The following is a 17267-nucleotide window of genomic DNA, read 5'->3' as shown; positions in this document are numbered from 1 at the left end:
CTAATGGCTTTCCTCCCTTAGCAGCTGCTCCTTGGCTTTGTCTCCTAAGTCAGTCTCTCATCACCCACAGGGCCAGTGAGCTGGGGTTCAAGGCAGGGAGGGTACCATTTGGTTTCTTGGGAAACTTGGGGGTGTCTTTGAGCTCTACAGCGGCCTCAGATAGGCTCAGACTCCAGAGTGAGGGTGCAGTGGTCACACAAAGCCTTCCAGAGTCAGTAGCCTCTTGGTTTTTGTCCCATAATTTGAAGAAGAAAATGTACAGACCACAGTGAGTGAGTTTTAGGGGGAAATGTATTTAGATTCATGGGTGGGAGCTTAAGAGACAGCGGGAGCCAAGGTCCTATGGGACACAAATAGGTCCCAGGAAATTGGCTTCTGTTGAGGTGTGATCGGGGAGCTTTTGTTTTTAAAACTGTATTTGTTTTGATTTTATGTGTATTTTGCCTGCATAAAGGTCTGGGTAGTACAGGAGTACATACCTGCAGAGGCCAGAAGAAGGGTTAGGACGCTTTGGAAGTGGCATTGCAGAGAACTGTGAGCCACCATGTAGGTCCTGGGAACTGAGTAACACGTGTGTGGGGGCTTTCTATTATCTATCCATCTACTTACCTACCTATCTCTCTACCTATCTACCATCTATCTACCTAATTATCTATCTATCTATCTATCTATCTATCTATCTATCTATCTATCTATCTATCTATCTAATGTGTCTATGTATTTATCTACCTATCTATCTTTTCTTTTCTTTTCTTTTCTTTTCTTTTCTTTTCTTTTCTTTTCTTTTCTTTAGACAGGGGTGCACTACCACCCCTAGCCCTGGGTTGAGTTTTTATTACTTTTACTACTCAGGGTCTACTCAAGTGATTAGGTTAGGCTTTCTGTCAATGGAAATTTAAGTTATCTACTTTGGTTCTATCAAGAGCTATCTCTGTGGAAATACACATTTTGGATTCAGAATTGATTGATGCTACTCAGGGAATAGATCAGCAGCCTAACATAAGAATGAGGAAGAAAACAAAAACAAAATTAAAAAAGAAACTATGAATCTCAACAACAACAAAACAAAAACAGGCCAGCGGCTGGAGAGATGGTTTTGCAGCTAAGAGCACTAACTGCCCTTACAGAAGACCTGGGTTTGGTTCCCAGCACCCGTAAGGAAGCTCACAACCATCTGTAACTCTAGTTCTAGAGGATCTGACGCCCTCTTCTGGTCTCCACAGGTACTGCACACACATGGTACGCAGACACCTGGGAAACTCTCCGGGTTGGTAACTACTGTCCTGATCTGTGTCTTTTTTTTTTCTTTTCTTTTTTTTTTTAGAATTTTTTTTATTAGGAATTTTCCTCGTTTACATTTTCAATGCTATCCCAAAGGTCCCCCATACCCACCCCCCCAACCCCCTACCCACCCACTCCCCCTTTTTGGCCCTGGCGTTCCCCTGTACTGGGGCATATAAAGTTTGCAAGTCCAATGGGCCTCTCTTTGCAGTGATGGCCGACTAGGCCATCTCTGATCTGTGTCTTAACTCTCCTTCTTTTTCTGGTTCCAAGCTTCAATGCAGATTCATCAGGAGGACTTGTTAAAACAGATTGCTGAGCCCCACCCTGAGTTTCCAATTTAGTGGATCTGGGATGGAGCCAATGGAATTAAATTTCTTGCAGTTCCCAGGAGATCTGTTGCTACTGGTCCTGGTAAAACAGGGATTCTGAGGCTGTGTTTGCTAAAGACACTCCCTGTGCAAGGAGGCTGCAGATGTGTGGTGGGGTAAGGCAGAATAAGGGCTCAGGGGGTGAGGTTTCCTCTGCATCTGTCACAGATCCTGCTCAAATCTGAGCTTGGTCTAGTTAGTCACTTGAGTGTGTTTAGGTCTGGATACCCTCTTAGCTGAAGGTCAGGTCCAGTCTCTAACATTAGTCTTGGATTCGAGGGCCAGGATCCTGGGAGAGACTCTCCAGCTGCAGGGCAGATCAAGGTGGCCTCTCACCAGATGTGCAGAGCAGGGCATTGCTCTCAGTGTCTGCTTATACACTGTCCCTGTACGTCATGGGGTTCTAGGACTGTGTCTGTTTGTCTTGAGTGAGTGATGTCACTGGGTCTGGTTATCAGGTGTTGCCTTGGGTGTAGTGGGGTTCCTTGACTAAACTGTTTTTTACATGTCTAAAGGGCATTTTTTACTATGTTTATTATACACTCATACACACAAAACAAATACATCTAAAATATATATATATAAAGATGGATTGTTCAACTCCAGCTGGTAATTCTCTGCTTCAAAGGAGAAAGCAGCAAGGTGAGCAACTAACACGCTTCTGAGATTCACAGAGACGTCACAGCCAGCTGTCTTAGTTTGCATTCTATTGCTGAGATAGAATGGCACAACTGGAAGTAATCGAAGGGGCAAAGGGTTTGTTTGGTTTACACGATACAGTCCGTCAGCAGAGGAAGACAAGGAAGGAACCTGAAGGCTGGAGCTGAAGCAGAGACCATGGAGGGATGCCCCTTACTGGCTTACTTCTCGTGGTTTTCTCATACAACCCATGACCATCTGCCTAAGGATGGCACAGCCCAAAGTGGACTGGGCTCTCCCACATCAGTCATCAATGAAGAAAGTGCCCCATGGGCATTATGATGGAGACATCATCTCAGCTGAGGCTCCTTTTTCTTTTTCTTTTCTTTGTTGTTGTTGTTGTTGTTGTTTTTGGTTTTTCGAGACAGGGTTTCTCTGTGTAGCCCTGGCTGTCCTGGAACTCACTCTGTAGACCAGGCTGGCCTCGAACTCAGAAATCCACCCGCCTCTGCCTCCCGAGTGCTGAGATTAAAGGCGTGCGCCACCACGCCCGGCGAGGCTCCCTTTTCATGCATGACTCTAGATTGTGTCAGATTGACAAAGCACCAAACAACTGTCACCCGTGGGCTGTTACAGTGCTCCAGGAGCTGGAGAGATGGGTAGCAACACTGTCACATAAGCCCGAGGACCTGAATGTAGGTCCCAGCGTGTAGAAAGCTGGATCTGGTGGTCTGCGAGTGTAAACCCAGCACTGCAGGATAGAAACAGGAGGATCCCTGGGGCTTGCTGGCTGCTGGCTAGCTCCAGGTCAGTAAGATACCTTGTCTCAAAGGAATAAGATGGAGAACGATAGGGCCAGGCACTGGACTCTCTCCTCAGGCCGCCATGAATATCCATAGATGTACATGACTCCTGCACTTACACATAAATATGCCCACACTCACATATATTCCCTCTGTGACTCTCTCTCTCTCTCTCTCTCTCTCTCTCTCTCTCTCTCTCTCTCTCACACACACACACACACACACACACACACATACACACACACACACACACACACACCAAAACTAATATCCTGTTCCAACTGGAATACCATCCAGCTATCTCTGATCTTTGCTTCAGTCTAGAGAAACTAGTCCCTTCTTGCCTTTCTGCCTGGTCTGTCTCTCTGAGTCACTCTCTCTTGCAGTCACCTTAGAATTCAGGAACAATAGATCTTGATGGTTAAACATCTTGTGATGAGTCAGAAGTTCCCTAAAGCAGTAGCAACTTTCCCCTTTGTGAGGAAGCTGCATGTGGTCATTCTGAAGTCATAGACAATAGTTTGACAAAGATGCTCAACTCTGCAAGCCTCTGCCTAGCTCCCTTCTTCTTCTTCTTCTTCTTCTTCTTCTTCTTCTTCTTCTTCTTCTTCTTCTTCTTCTTCTTCTTCTTCTTCTTCTTCTTCTTCTTTTCTTCTTCTTCTTCTTCTTCTTTTTGGTTTTTTGAGACAGGGTTTCTCTGTATAGCCCTGGCTGTCCTGGAACTCACTTTGTAGACCAAGCTGGCCTCGAATTCAGAAATCTGCCTGCTTCTGCCTCTGCCTCTGCCTCCCGAGTGCTGGGATTAAAGGTGTGAGCCACAATGCCTGGCTTCCTTCTGGTCCTTCTTGATAGAGCCACCAAGCTCTTGTTTGCTCATTGAAAATGTGGCAGGGGATGTGTGGTCTTCCAAGTCCTTCCTAATACAGCTACAAGGACAACCTCCTCTACTACACCACCAATTTTTTTTACATCTAGTATTATGGTGTGTTAGGATTCTCCAGTGTCAGACTTCTGCCTGAGGAGTCCAGGAACAGATTTGGTGAGGCATTGGGACCACAGACTCTAAACTACTGTTTTTTCACAATGACACTTTTTTTTTTTTAAAGATTTATTTATTATTATATGTAAGTACACTGTAGCTGTCTTCAGACACACCAGAAGGGGGAGTCAGATCTTGTTACGGATGGTTGTGAGCCACCATGTGGTTGCTGGGATTTGAACTCTGGACCTTCGGAAGAGCAGTCGGGTGCTCTTACCCACTGAGCCATCTCACCAGCCCCACAGTGACACTTTTTGTTGTTGTTGCTGTTGTTGCTTGGTCTTTGTTTTCCTCTGTGTGTCTCTGGCTGTCCTGGAACTCACTCTGTAGACCAGGCTGGCTTCGAACTCAGAGATCCATCTGCCTCGGTCTCCCGAGTGCTTGGATTAAAGGTGTGAGACACCATGGCTTGGCCACAGTAATGTTGCTGCCTGCAGTATCAACTTCAGTCACCTCCATTCTTTAACCACAGACATATGGAAATGAATATGAATCAATAATCAAACAATTGTATTGTGACTGGAAGCTCAAGATATGTCTCTCAGGGTTATTGAACTCCTGTTTTTGAACTCCTGTTTTATGATTTTTTCCATTTTCTCTGTACCTTTTTTCCTTGTCCCTCCCTCTCCCTCTCCCCCTCTCCCTCCCCCTCCCCCTCCCTCTCTCTCTCTCTCTCTCTCTCTCTCTCTCTCTCTGGTGATTTGAATAGGTGTGGCCCCATAGACTCGTGTGCTTGAATGCTTGGCCCAGAGAGTAGCACTATTAGGAGGTGTGGCCTTGTTGGAGTAGGTGTGGCCTTGTTGGAGTAGGTGTGGCCTTGTGGAAGAGGTATGTTAACTGTGAAGGTAGGTTTTGAGGTCTCATATGCTCAAGCCAGGCCTAGTGTAGCATTCACTTCTGATGCCTGTGGATCAAGATGTAAAACTCTTGGCTCCTTCTGTAGCACCATGTCTGCCTGCATGCGTAACACCATGCTTCCTGCCATGATGGTAATGGACTAATCCTCTGAAACTATAGCACAGAGAACACAGGATGCCCCAGTCACAGCTGCCTAAGGGCTGATAACCATAGCCCAGGGGGAAGAGTTGTGTCCCCAGAAAAAGCAACCTTGACTCCTGTGAGACACTGGCTCCATCTTTAGACACACCTTGCCAAGTTTGTTCCTGGACAAGGACTAAAGTTCCTTTGTCATTTCATCAGAGCCTCTAAGAAAGCCTTGAGCAGTCTGACCCTTTACCCATGCACATGGGTTAGTCGGTCTGATTCCCCATGCCTGCACATGTGTTATTCATCTCATCTACAAGCACATGAAAGCAGGTATCAAGTTTTCTCAGCAGATGTATGCATGGATGCAGGGATGGATGGATGATTGGTTGGATGGATGGATGGATGGATGGATGGATGGATGGATAGATAGATAGATAGATAGATAGATAGATAGATAGATAGATAGATACAGGGATGGATGGACAGATGGATGAATGGATGTATGGATGGATGGATAAATAGATGCAGAGATGGATGCATGTATCGATAGATGTACAGACAGGTAGAAGCAGTAGGGTACATACGTGAATATCTACACGGATGCACAGATGCATGAATGAATGCATGTGTAGGTAGATGCAAGGATGGGTGCCTGGATAGGTGGGTGAGTGTGGGGGTGAATGAACTCATCTTTGGGGGCAGCCCTCTGGTTAAGTGGGAGCTGGAGAGCACAAATAGTTAAGTCTCTACTATGAGCTTGGAATCAGGCTGTTTACTTCATTTAATTTTCATACAAGAATTGCCAGAATTCTCATTTATTCCTTCACTAATTTTAGAGATATGTACAAAAGCCTAGAAAGGGCCAGAGTCACATCACTGTCTTTTGTATTTGTAAGTTGCCAGAGAGAGTGGAGGAGAGAGAGAGAGAGAGAACAGAGAGAAAGGAAGGGATTTCAAGTGGGTCATGTGATTTACGCTGGGTCCTGAACCTTGGGTTCCAGACAATTCTATTATACTACACTGCCACAAAAGCATCTAGATTCTCAGAAGGCAGTTGGGGAAGGTGTCTACAAGTTAGGGAGGAAGTTTGAATTCATGGCTCATGGGCGTCTTACCAAGACACACATATCTTCAGCATTTCCGAGGCTGTACAACACTTAAGGCATCTCTTGATCACCTGGTTTTGAAACCAAATCCCCCAAATCAAATTAACAAATTGTTTCTCTTTGAGCCATTCTCCCTTCCAAGGGAAAGCTTGTGTTTCTTTATTTTATTCTATTTTATTTTAGAGAAAAGACTTCCCTATATAGCCACAGCTGGCCTGGAACTTGCTATGTAAACCAGGCTGGCTTCCAACTCACGGAGCTCCACCTACCTCTGCTCCCTGAAGGCTGGGACTAAAGTCGTGCCCTCCCCCATCCCCCGCCCAAGTCAAAGTCTGAAAAACGGAGGCTGGGGAAACCGCTCAGTCTGTAAAGAGCCAGCCACACAAGCGCAAGGATGTGAGTTGAAATCCCCAGCACCCGGTTGGAAGTTGGGCTTGTTTGCACATGTCTATAACCCCCCCGCACTAGGGGTGGAATAAGAAAGGATGAGCGGATCCCTGACCGAGTTTAGTGAGAGAATTGGCCTCAAAAATTAACCTGAGAGCCAGAATGGAAGACACCAAGGTCACTCTCTGGTCTATAGGCGCTCGCGCATGCGCGCACTTCAGCCCAGCACCCTGACTTTTTAAAATTTTTTTGTAAAGCTTGAATAACCCCGCCCCCCCCCCCCCCCGATCTTCTAGTTGACTCAGGTTGCTACCCTTCACCAGGGATTTTAGAAGCCACTTGGCTAAACAATAAAGTAATCTCTCCCCTTCCCAACTCTCGCCGCTATGCACGCACATTCCAGACAGACCTATGCTGCTTGGTATTCTTGAAAAGACCAAGTTGTTTAAGGATCTGGACACCATCTGATCTGGCTCAAACCAATCGAAGCTGCCAGTCTCTTTACTTGGGCCTGCACAGGTGCCTTGTGGTCAAAGAGTCAAAAGCCTCACCCACAGGTGACGCTAACACACCGTTCTCTGAACAGGGGAGCTATGAAGAGCCTGGGAATTGCACGTGCAGATCGTTGATGACGTCACATCCCTCACCTCCAATCACCATCCCTCACACCTAAGAGCGCCTGGTTTCTTCACCTCTTAAACGCTCCCATCCCTTGTTGTCGGACAGGTGGTTCTGTGGCAGGTAACTAACTCGTGAACAAGCTCTAGAAACTTGACGCAGGAGATTAGCTCACTGTGCAAGATGGACTCCGTACCTTCCCATTTCCCTTACCACTTCCCATCTACCTCCTTACCAACCTCAAAGAACTCAGGGTTCTCCCTACCAGCCTTAGAACTCCTGAGCCAGGTAGGATAAGGACAGAAACACAGATTCAGGAGCCACTTGAGTGGAAAACACTTTATTGGGGGAACTGAGGCAAGGAAGATTTGTCGTAGGATGGACTTCAGATTCCATGCTTGCCTCCTCTTCTACTGGGCTCAGCCTAGGTCCTAGGTCTTAAAGAGAATGGTCACTGGGAATCAGGAGCGGCACTTCTCAGTCCTTTCACCTGGAGGGCAAGGGGTGGGGGTTGAGATTGTGGACCCCCTCACCCCGGGTTGGAACCCCCATAATGGAGCCAGGGTTGGGTGGGGCTTTGATGGGAAAGGGTTCTCAGCCTGGTCTAGGTTTCCGTTGCCATCTGAATATAGTAGCTAAGATGGTTCTGAGACGGGGGCGGCGGGGGGGAAGGGGGTTCATCCTCCATTCATCGTCGTCTCCCGCCCCCTTTCCGCTCCCCTCTCCCCTCCCCCCATCCCCCACTTCTTCTCTCACCCCATTCTCCCTAACCTCGGAATATATACCATTCTTACCTTAGGGAAGAAGTCCCAGTTAATGAAAGGAAATGCATTTTTGAACATCTAAAAGAAGGGGAGGGGTTCAGGTAAGCACTCAGTGAATGAGCGGGAACCAGTAAAAAACGCAGCGAGTGAACAAGGATCAGTAAACACTTCTGACTGAGTATGGGGATCAGTGAACATGCGTCAGATGAGCAAGGACCAGTAAGTACTGAATGAACAGGAATCAGCCGTCACACAGGGTGCTCACCAGTGTGGTACAGTGCTATTAGCTTATCACCACGGGAAGCGCCCACGTTCTGGAAGCCTCATTCTGTGTGGGCTTGGTACTAGTTGCTGTGCAAACATGCTTTTATTTAGGCGTGACAGCAACCTCTTCAGGAAACCATTGTCTCCATGCTCACTATGCAGATGAAGACACCAAGGCTCACAGAACCAGAGCCGTTTGTGAGGGATCACACAGACAGCACAGTCAAGAGGTACACATGCTAGGTCTCGCTAGGTCAATGATTCAGCTTTCCTGATTTAGAGAATCCTCAGTCTTTTCTTGAGGACCTTAACTATGTACCCCAGGCTGGCCTTGAACTCACAATCCTCCCGCCCCAGGCACTCGAATGCCGGAATTACAGGCATGCTTCACCACACCTGGCTCTCAGTTACAGCCCAACACTTACATCAGTGATGACGTGCCAGTTCAGGAAGTTTTCTGACTGAAAGGCCTGTGGGGAGTGGGGGAAGAGAGACCAGAAGCTAGTTAGTTCTAGAGGACACCCGAGCATTGCCCAGCCCTCTGGAAAAGGTGAAGATGGTCCCAGAAACTTCACAAGCTGTCTCTGTGAGGTGGGGCAAGGCATGGGGTTCCTCGAGGACACTCACAGACTGTAGCCTCTTAAAGTTCAGGAACTCATTGTTAAGGCCCTAGGCAAAAAAAAAAAAAAATAAAAAATAAAAAAATAAAAAAATAAAAAATAAAAGGCAGGGAGGCAGGGAGTTAGAGAAGCCACCAGGAGGACAGAGGCAGGACACCACACACATATTCACTCACACACACACATGCACACGGAAGAATGGAAAAACAGGTGTTTACCTCTGTTGCGGTAGGGTAATTATTGTAGCTGCTATCTTCCTGAAAAGGGTGACAGAGACAAAGGAGCCTGTGAGTGGTGAGCCCTTCTCCCTAAGACCCTTCCTTCCTCTCCTCTTCCTCTGCCAACTGCCCCTCAAGAGGCACCTGTACATTATCTCTCACTGGGACCCCAGTGCCAGCTCCATTCTGGTCCGGGACACCCAGTTGCTGATTCGTGGGTAGGAAAGGTGGGAAGAGATCCCAGCTAACAAAACCACCTGGTATTGTTTGGCTGTTGATTTTCTGTGTGCCAAAACACCCATGCTTGTTGACGAAGCCCAGGGTACTAGCATGAACTAAGCCCCTAAGGTAAGCTGTCAGCCTCTTGTAGGCTGTGGCTAGTTTACCACGTGGCTCACTGGCCACCAATGCTAAAGTCTTCTATTTGGTAAATATAACTTTCTCCATCCCTAAAGCCCTCTGTCCCTCCATCTTATGGACTCCTTTACTCCCTCCTCTGCACCACAGAGGTCACCAGCATGTGGCCCTCTGGGCAGGGTCCTAGTGCTCAGAGCTCAGCATTTTTGACATATTTGTCTTAAATTTGGATTAAACATAGGCAAGAGGGGTCTGAAGGGATGGTTCACAGGTTAAGAACACCCACTGTCCTTGTAGAGGACCCCAGTTTGGTTTCCAGCACCTGCATTAGGGGCCTCACCACCCCCTTTAACTCCAGCTCTGATGTTAAGCACATTGTTTAGGCCCCCATCGCCTCTGGCATGTCTGTGCACACACACGGACACATTGCACATGCTTAATTAAAACTAAAATCTTTAAAAAACAAACAAACAAACAAAAAAGCCTTTTTAAAAAAGGGCAGGTTTCACTACATAGCCCAAATGAACCTCAATCTCCTAATCCCCCAGTCTCAGCTTCCCAAGTGCTGGGGTCACAATGGTGCTACACTACACCCAGCTAATTCCTGATAAGTACAAATTCATGCAACAGGCTGGCCAAAGCCCCCAGCTCATTTGAGATCCAAGCAGACCCTGCTTTTCCCAAGGCCACCTGCTCGAATCCAGTTGACACCAAGCCCCTTGTCTTAGACGTTTAAAGCCAGGAAGAGCATTCCTCTGTTCCCTTAGGACAGCTGAGGAGCAGAGGGACTACAGGGGTCCTCTCTGTCTAGGGGCTGGGATGCTAAGGAATCTGGGCCAGCAGGGAGCCTCCCGCCATCCGAAAGCTACTCAGAGGATTAGAAAGGAAGGAAAGCTGGATTAGGGGGATCCCAGTGACCTACCTCAGCTTCCGGCTCCCCCCCCCCAACCATTCCGTTCTTCCCAGAGTAGTCTTTCCCCTCCTTTTGCACCAAGCTACATCCCTACACTCTCCCCTTCCTCCTTTCCTCCCTCCTCAAGACCCCAGCTTCTCCTCTAGCTGCCAAAGCACAGCCAACAAATAAGAGTCACTTCTCCACAGAATGGATGGGCAACACTGAGGGGGCAGCCGGGGTCTAAAAAAGGCCGGCACTTGTGTGATTACCGGGTATATCGTGGGATGCCCCAGGGCTGCTCCCTGGACCGCATGCAATGCCAGAAGAGAGAGGAGAGCCACGACGGGAAGAATTGGGATCTTCATGGTGTCCGGTTTGGGCTGCTCTGAGGCGGGGCCTCCCTGATGGCCCTTTATATTAGCAAGGGGTGGCTATGAGAGGGAGCAGGGTTCCCACCCTAGTGACTCATCCCCGGATCATGTCGCCCACCCCTGGGGCTCCGGGAGGGGGAGGCAGACACTGTTCCCAGTATATCTTTGATTTCTCAATTCCCATTACTCCCCAAGCTCTTGCAAGGTGAGGCCACCATGGGTCTTGTTCATGCATAGGGTAATGGGATGGAATCAGGTTGAGCCTGTCCCTGCAAGACCTGGCATCCAAGCAAGCCCTCCTTCCTCTCTTTTTCCCTCTCAGTCACTCTGAGTCCCCCACCCTGCCAAATCCATCTAAAGCCGCCAGGCTGGTGTGTTCCATGCTGCAGGCTCCACCTGCCTCTCCGGCTTGCTACTTTTTCTCTCCCTGTACAAACCACACTGGATAGCTTGGACTCCTTACCCGGCATGCTACCCCCACCCCACCCCCCGGGCATCTGGCCAAGTCTCTCATCTTCCCGCTCCCCTCAATTCCTTCCATTCTTTTCTTGCAGTTTTTTTGTAGTAGGGTCTCAGGTAGCCCCGGCCGATTCACTGTATAGACAAGGATAACCTTGAATGCCCGATCCTCCTCCTCCTCTGAGGCGACTCACGTACATCACCACAACTGGCCAAACTGTTCCTTTATCCCTAAAATGCCAATTGCTCATCTCCAGTTCACAGTACTCAACCTTGTTGCTTCTATTATCCCTAATTTCTCATTTATTTCCTTGATAAGTCTCATACATATATATGTGTGTGTAGTGTGTGTGTTTATGGATGGGGAGAGCGCGCGCGCACACACACACACACACATCTCCAAGGCTTTCTAAGCAAGCTGGCCTCAAACTCACTATGTAGCCAAGGATGGCCTTGGACTTTTGAGCCTCCTGCCTCTACCTCATGCTGGCAACCTTGTACTACTACATCTGGTTTATGTGATGGTGGGACTCAAACCCAGGGTCTTGTGCGTGTTAGGCAAACACTCTATCAACTGAGCTATATCCCCAGATGGAGAACTGTATATTTATTAACCCTCTTTCTATCCACCAGCACCATGCCCTACACACACTGCAATGGAGATTAGGAGCACTAGAACTGCACCCAACCATACCCGGGCCTAGCTCTGCACTTTCCTCTCTCGGTCCCGGATCCTGACCCTGCCTATTATCTAGCTCCTGCCCTGGGATTCCACATAAATGACTGAAGAAGACAAGGAGAGGGGAACCACAAGAAGCAGAAGCAAATGTCCCAGAGACTCCCACCCTCGGAGGAGGGTCAGAACTGTCATGACCTCTGAGCACTTGCTCCATGTCCCTGAACAATCCCACTTCACACCCCACCCTTAACATGTGAGTGTGAGCACCCCAAAGTGACAAAAGAGCACAATGATGCAACCTTCTCTGCAATGAGTTCCAGATGGCCCAACCGGTGTCACAGGCAGGTGCTAGAACAGAGACAAGCAAGCACCGTCCTGGCAGAGTCCCTTATCTGAGGGTTGGGTTCCTTACCCCAACCTGAGGCAGCGCACACAGTTGGCAGGCCTAGGGTGGGAGGGATCTTTGTGAGCCCCAGAGACTGGTACCGCAGTCCCCTGCTGCCCCCATATCCCAGTGCCCTCTTCAGCCTCACGAAGCCTTGCCCAAAGGCACAGATCGTCTTCCACTTTGCCAAAACCATGGGAGAACACAGCCTTGAGGAACACCCTCTTTCCATAATGACCATGTGACTGTGCACATCAGGTGCATCCGATGCTCCTGGAGGGGACAAGAAAGAGAATAAATGGAGCTGGGTGGAGCTCCTCCCCTAGGGTTTTCTGAAGTTTTTGCAAGCAGGTCTGTTCATTCTGTTTAACTAATTAGCAGCGCCTTGCTGAAGCTCACACGAGAGCCTTCACATTGGGATAGAGTAAACAGAGCCACAGGAGGAATTGATGAACCAGACCACAGAGAGCAGACATTATGCAAATCAGCTCCATTTAGACATGCTAATGGCGGAATCCAATTTCAACCCACACACTCCCACCAGAGCACAGGGCCAATACCAACCCCACACTGGCATCCCCGCCTGGCTCTGGGCTCAGCTCTGTGGTGGGGCTTTTGTAGCATATTGACGCCTCCGTGATCTTTTTTTTTTTTCTACATAATGGTGCCAATAACATTGCCTGCTCTGACTTTGCAGCAAGCCTTGTGCTAAATATTATGACTCCGTGATCTCATGGAATTATCAGAAGTCCTGGGAGATAGGCACGATAATTACTCACATTCTGTGGGCGGGGAAGCCATGGCAAATATGGAGGTTAAATAAATTAACAGAGGTGTGTGTGTGTGTGTGTGTGTGTGTGTGTGTGTGTGTGTGTGTGTGTAGGCCAGCATGAAAGTCCTGGAATCCTGAGACCTGAGGTGGATCTCTGGTAGCCATTGCTCTGCTGTGCAATAATATCCCTCAGAGAGCTTTAGCATTTGGTATGAGTTAGACCCTTGACCTGAGAACACAGGGCAGACTCAATAGCCCCCTTAGCCAGAAGTGCTCAGCAAACAAAAGAAGGACCTAGCCAGGCACAGCTGAATGGCTATCATCCCAGGTACTCCAGAAGCTGGGGCAGGAGGGTGAGGCTCAAGGTCTATCTGGGTTACTGTGTGAGTTCAAGGCCAGCCTGAGCAACTTAGATCTTGACTCGAAATAAAAAATAACAGAGGGCTGAGGATGTCTCTCAGTGGTAGAGCAGGTGCCTGGAATCCACCGGCAAGGGAGTTCGAGTGTGGCTTGTAGGAAGAGCATGCACAGGCTCTGAGTTCAATCCCCAGCACTGGGCAGTGCACATTGGGGAGGGAGGACTGATCCTGTATTTGGCAACTGTGTGTCAGACAGTGAACCTGCAGTTAATTACCTCAGTTTCCAGATATCCCACACAGGAAACCCATCTTCCCACACCAAGTATGTCTTTGAAGGTAATATTCTAGCTGGGTGTGGTGGTCATAGAGGCCCAGAGAGCTGGGGACCAGCCTAGGCTACATAACAAGATCCTATCTCAGAAAACAAACAAGCAAAGCATTTAATCAAACAAAGACAGTCCTCTGGTCCAGACCTCACATCTGTGGCTGTAGTGTGTAAAGACAAAACCCCTCTAAACACAAGGGCATCCACTCAGGTGCTCAACCGAAAGGATGCTGCTCCTTTCCAGAGGTAAAAGCTGGCTGCATTGGCCTGGTGACTTGTCCTCATGTATCACCTTCCAGAGCTTCTTCTGAACGCTGTGTTCATTTTATGGTGCTGGGGGGTTGGACCTAGGGCTCCATACATGCTCAGCAAGGCTCTATTGCTGAGCTACATACATCCTCAGCTCTCTTTCACTATTATTTTTTAAATTTTACAGATATTTTAGTGTGTGTGAGAGGAGGTGTGTATGTGTTATATGTGGTATGTGTGGTGTGTTTGGGGAGTGTATGTGAGTATGTGGTGTGTGTGGATGGTGTATATGTGTGTGTATGATATATGTGTGGTGTGTGTGTGGTATGTGTATGTGGTATGTGTGTATGATGTATGTGTGGTATGTGCATGGTGTATGTGGTGTGTATGTGTAGTGTGTGTGTGTGATGTGTGTAGGTCAGAAGACAACTTTCAGGAGCCAGTTCTAGTTTCTCCCAGCCGAGCCATCTTGTCGACTCTTTTTGCTTTTGAGCCGGGGTTTCATTCAGGTTCCTAGACCAGGGGCTGGAGAGATGGTGTGGTCAGTAAACTGTTTGTCATGCAAGGGTCCCTAGTACTGATATAGGTAGCTGCCTAGCAGTGTGGATTCCTGGGCTTGCTATTTCTGGGCTCAGTAGAGTCAGCCAGCCTAGCCTATTTAATAAGCCAGTGAGAGACCCTGTCTCAAAGTCAAAGTGGATGGCTCCTGAGGAATGGCACCAAGATTGTCTTCCGGCCATCACTCAGTCATGAGCATAAGTATTGCATCCATACATGAACTAATTCTCTCTCTCTCTCTCTCTCTCTCTCTCTCTCTCTCTCTCTCTCTCTCTCACACACACACACACACACACACACACCCCGACACACACACCCCGACACACACATGATTCCCAGGCACACACACACACACACACACGATTCCCAGGCACACACACACACACACCGACACACACACACTCACACACACACACACACACACACACACACACACACACTTCCCAGGCTGACTTTGAACTTTCCATCCAAGCAGCTGGAAAGCTGGTTCAGCACGCAGATAAACTTCCAAGAGTGACTCGACTTTTATGTTGAGTGCTGGTCTCAGCGTCCCTCTCCATACCCCTGCCTTCCTCTGCCCACACTGCCTTGGTGACTCTGTGTTCCCCAAGTGTCCAGTGTCCCATAGAGTGGGGAGAGGGGTGGGTAGTTTCCAGTAGGGGAGGTCATGACAGTTCATTAATCAGGGAGGGAGTCTCCCAGGATTCCATTCTGCTTTGAATGCATAGAGTGATGGGGATCCCACTGACTCTCACCCCATCTCTAGGTCTAGTTATTACTGCTGAGTACACCGGTAAACCCCTATTTTCTCACTACCTGCCCCCACCCCTCTCCAAATGTGACAGAACTTGAATGTAGGTAGGAGGCAAGGCCCAGCCCTGGTTGCTACATCATGACATGCACTGGGACAGAAGCCAGCCTCTTCAGTATTGGGGTTGCATGATTAAAGGAATGGGCACCAGATACTCAAGGGACATTGGGGACAGATGGGGGAATCCATGGAGAAAGACGGGAGCCTGGGGTTTCAAGAGAGGGTGTGGGCAGTTAGATTGAGAACTCGGAAGGAGAGTCCCCACTCTCTCAGTGCAGATGATTACCACACTCCCGGAAAGACAGCAGCAGCACACAGGCCCTCCTCTCACTCTGGAGGTTGTTTGCCTACACTTCTCCCAGGAAGACTTCCTGATCTGTCCCACCACCGAACTCCAATCCCTCCTCTCATTAGGTAATCCATAAATATTTCCTGAGCTTTAGGTCTTGGAGGAGGCAGAGAGCCACCTGGCAAGCAAGCCTGGGAGATTGTAACAGTTGTTGCAAGGGAAAGACTAACTAGGGCGGAGCCTGAGAACCAAGACCTGCAAAGAAACAGAGAAAGAAAGATGTCACCTATGGAGGGTGGAGAGGGATTGAACTGGACCTGGTCCCTGAGGCAGGAGCATTCTGAGTTCAAATTCTGTACTACAGAGCAATGTAGGCAGGCAACTCGACTGAGAACCTATCTCACAATAAAAAGGAATGAATGATTCAGTGGGTAAAGGCACTTACCAACAAGGATAAACTCTTCATTTGAACCCCAGGATCCACCTAGTAGGAGAGACCTCACTCTAGAAGTTATTCCTTGACCTACACACACACACACACACACACACACACACACACACACGCTTGTGCACAAACATACACACATTCTAAAAGTATCTTCTAGTTCCAGGTTAGCTAGGAGGAAGAGACCACAGCCCATTATTGGAGGGCCCCTTACACCAGACAACCTCAGGTTAAACTCGAAAGGACCAGGAACATCCCCTTAAGAGTCTGGTGCCAGCCAGGCGTGGTGGCACATGCCTTTAATCCTAGCACTTGGGAGGCAGAGGCAGGAGGATTTCTGAGTTCGAGGCCAGCCTGGTCTACAGAGTGAGTTCCAGGACAGCCAAAGCTACACAGAGAAACCCTGTTTCGAAAAACCAAAAAAAAAAAAAAAAAAGTCTGGTGCCATCTTGATCCTAGTTACTTGGTTCCAGGGGACTGGCCCCAGGAGACCTGGGTTCCCATTCCATTTCACACAGCAGAATGCACCTGTCCCACTGTCCCTAAGTGAGACCGGGGCTTCTCCCGGGGCAGCCTCTCCTCTGCCCCCATGTGGCTGTGGTGAGGTATGGCAAGGCCCTCAATACAGTAGAGTAGATGAACAACCAGAGCCTCAATTTAAAAAACAAATTAAGGGGAAGGCGGAGCAAAGGAGTGGACCAGAATTTCTGATCTGAAGAAGTAGCCTTGATCAGGTGGCTTGCTTGAGTCAGGTTAGGGCCAGGTTTCACTGATTCACAACTTGAGGCCTTGGCTACAAAGACAGCAGCCAAGGGCTTAGCGAACTTGCAAAGGGCACAGGACACACTCGATTTGGCAGGATTTCTTGTCTTTCTTTTACTTCCTGTTCCCCCTCATGGATATTGGGGGCGTGGGGTGTGGGAGGACTGTGATAGGGGCTCCCCAGCCTGTGCCCAGAGCCGGTGCCTCATGCAACGGTTCACTAACGGGAAAGTTTCCTGCCTTCTTCCTCAGGGTCATAACAGCTGTTACATGACAAGGTAGCTTTGGCTCCCCCTTCCTTTGCCAGCTTCCTAAACACTGCCACCGTCTGCTTGTCCCCATCCAAACATTAATGTATGACATGCCCGGCTCTGTCCTGCCTGGTCCCATGCATCCCTGACGGTCTGTTGGTCTCTGTGCATCTCCACCTCCAGAACTGGTGTGTCATTTTGAA

At 48.6% G+C, this 17267-nt stretch overlaps 1 protein-coding gene across 4 annotated transcripts; it reads right to left on the bottom strand.

Annotated features, from left to right (window-relative positions):
* Positions 1 to 7551: 7551 nt before the first annotated feature.
* Krtdap (keratinocyte differentiation associated protein) lies at positions 7552 to 10736 on the bottom strand. Of its 4 annotated transcripts, none has more exons than NM_001033131.4 (6): positions 10619 to 10736; positions 9098 to 9136; positions 8887 to 8928; positions 8685 to 8729; positions 8026 to 8073; positions 7552 to 7721 (listed from the first exon to the last, which is right to left on the bottom strand). In NM_001033131.4, exons 1-6 carry the CDS (start codon positions 10712 to 10714, stop codon positions 7683 to 7685), a joined length of 309 nt encoding a protein of 102 aa, NP_001028303.1. In that variant the 5' UTR covers positions 10715 to 10736; the 3' UTR covers positions 7552 to 7682. The 4 variants fall into 4 exon arrangements, with proteins under 4 accessions (NP_001028303.1, NP_001350939.1, NP_001350940.1 ...); NM_001364010.1 differs by having other exon boundaries at positions 7552 to 7668; NM_001364011.1 differs by lacking the exon at positions 8887 to 8928.
* Positions 10737 to 17267: the final 6531 nt, after the last annotated feature.

The sequence above is a fragment of the Mus musculus genome, chromosome 7, assembly GCF_000001635.26.
Source record: "Mus musculus strain C57BL/6J chromosome 7, GRCm38.p6 C57BL/6J".
In the NCBI taxonomy this organism is placed as follows: domain Eukaryota; kingdom Metazoa; phylum Chordata; class Mammalia; order Rodentia; family Muridae; genus Mus; species Mus musculus.
Note: the sequence above shows the minus strand (reverse complement) of the source record. Positions and strands in the feature narration are given on the sequence as shown.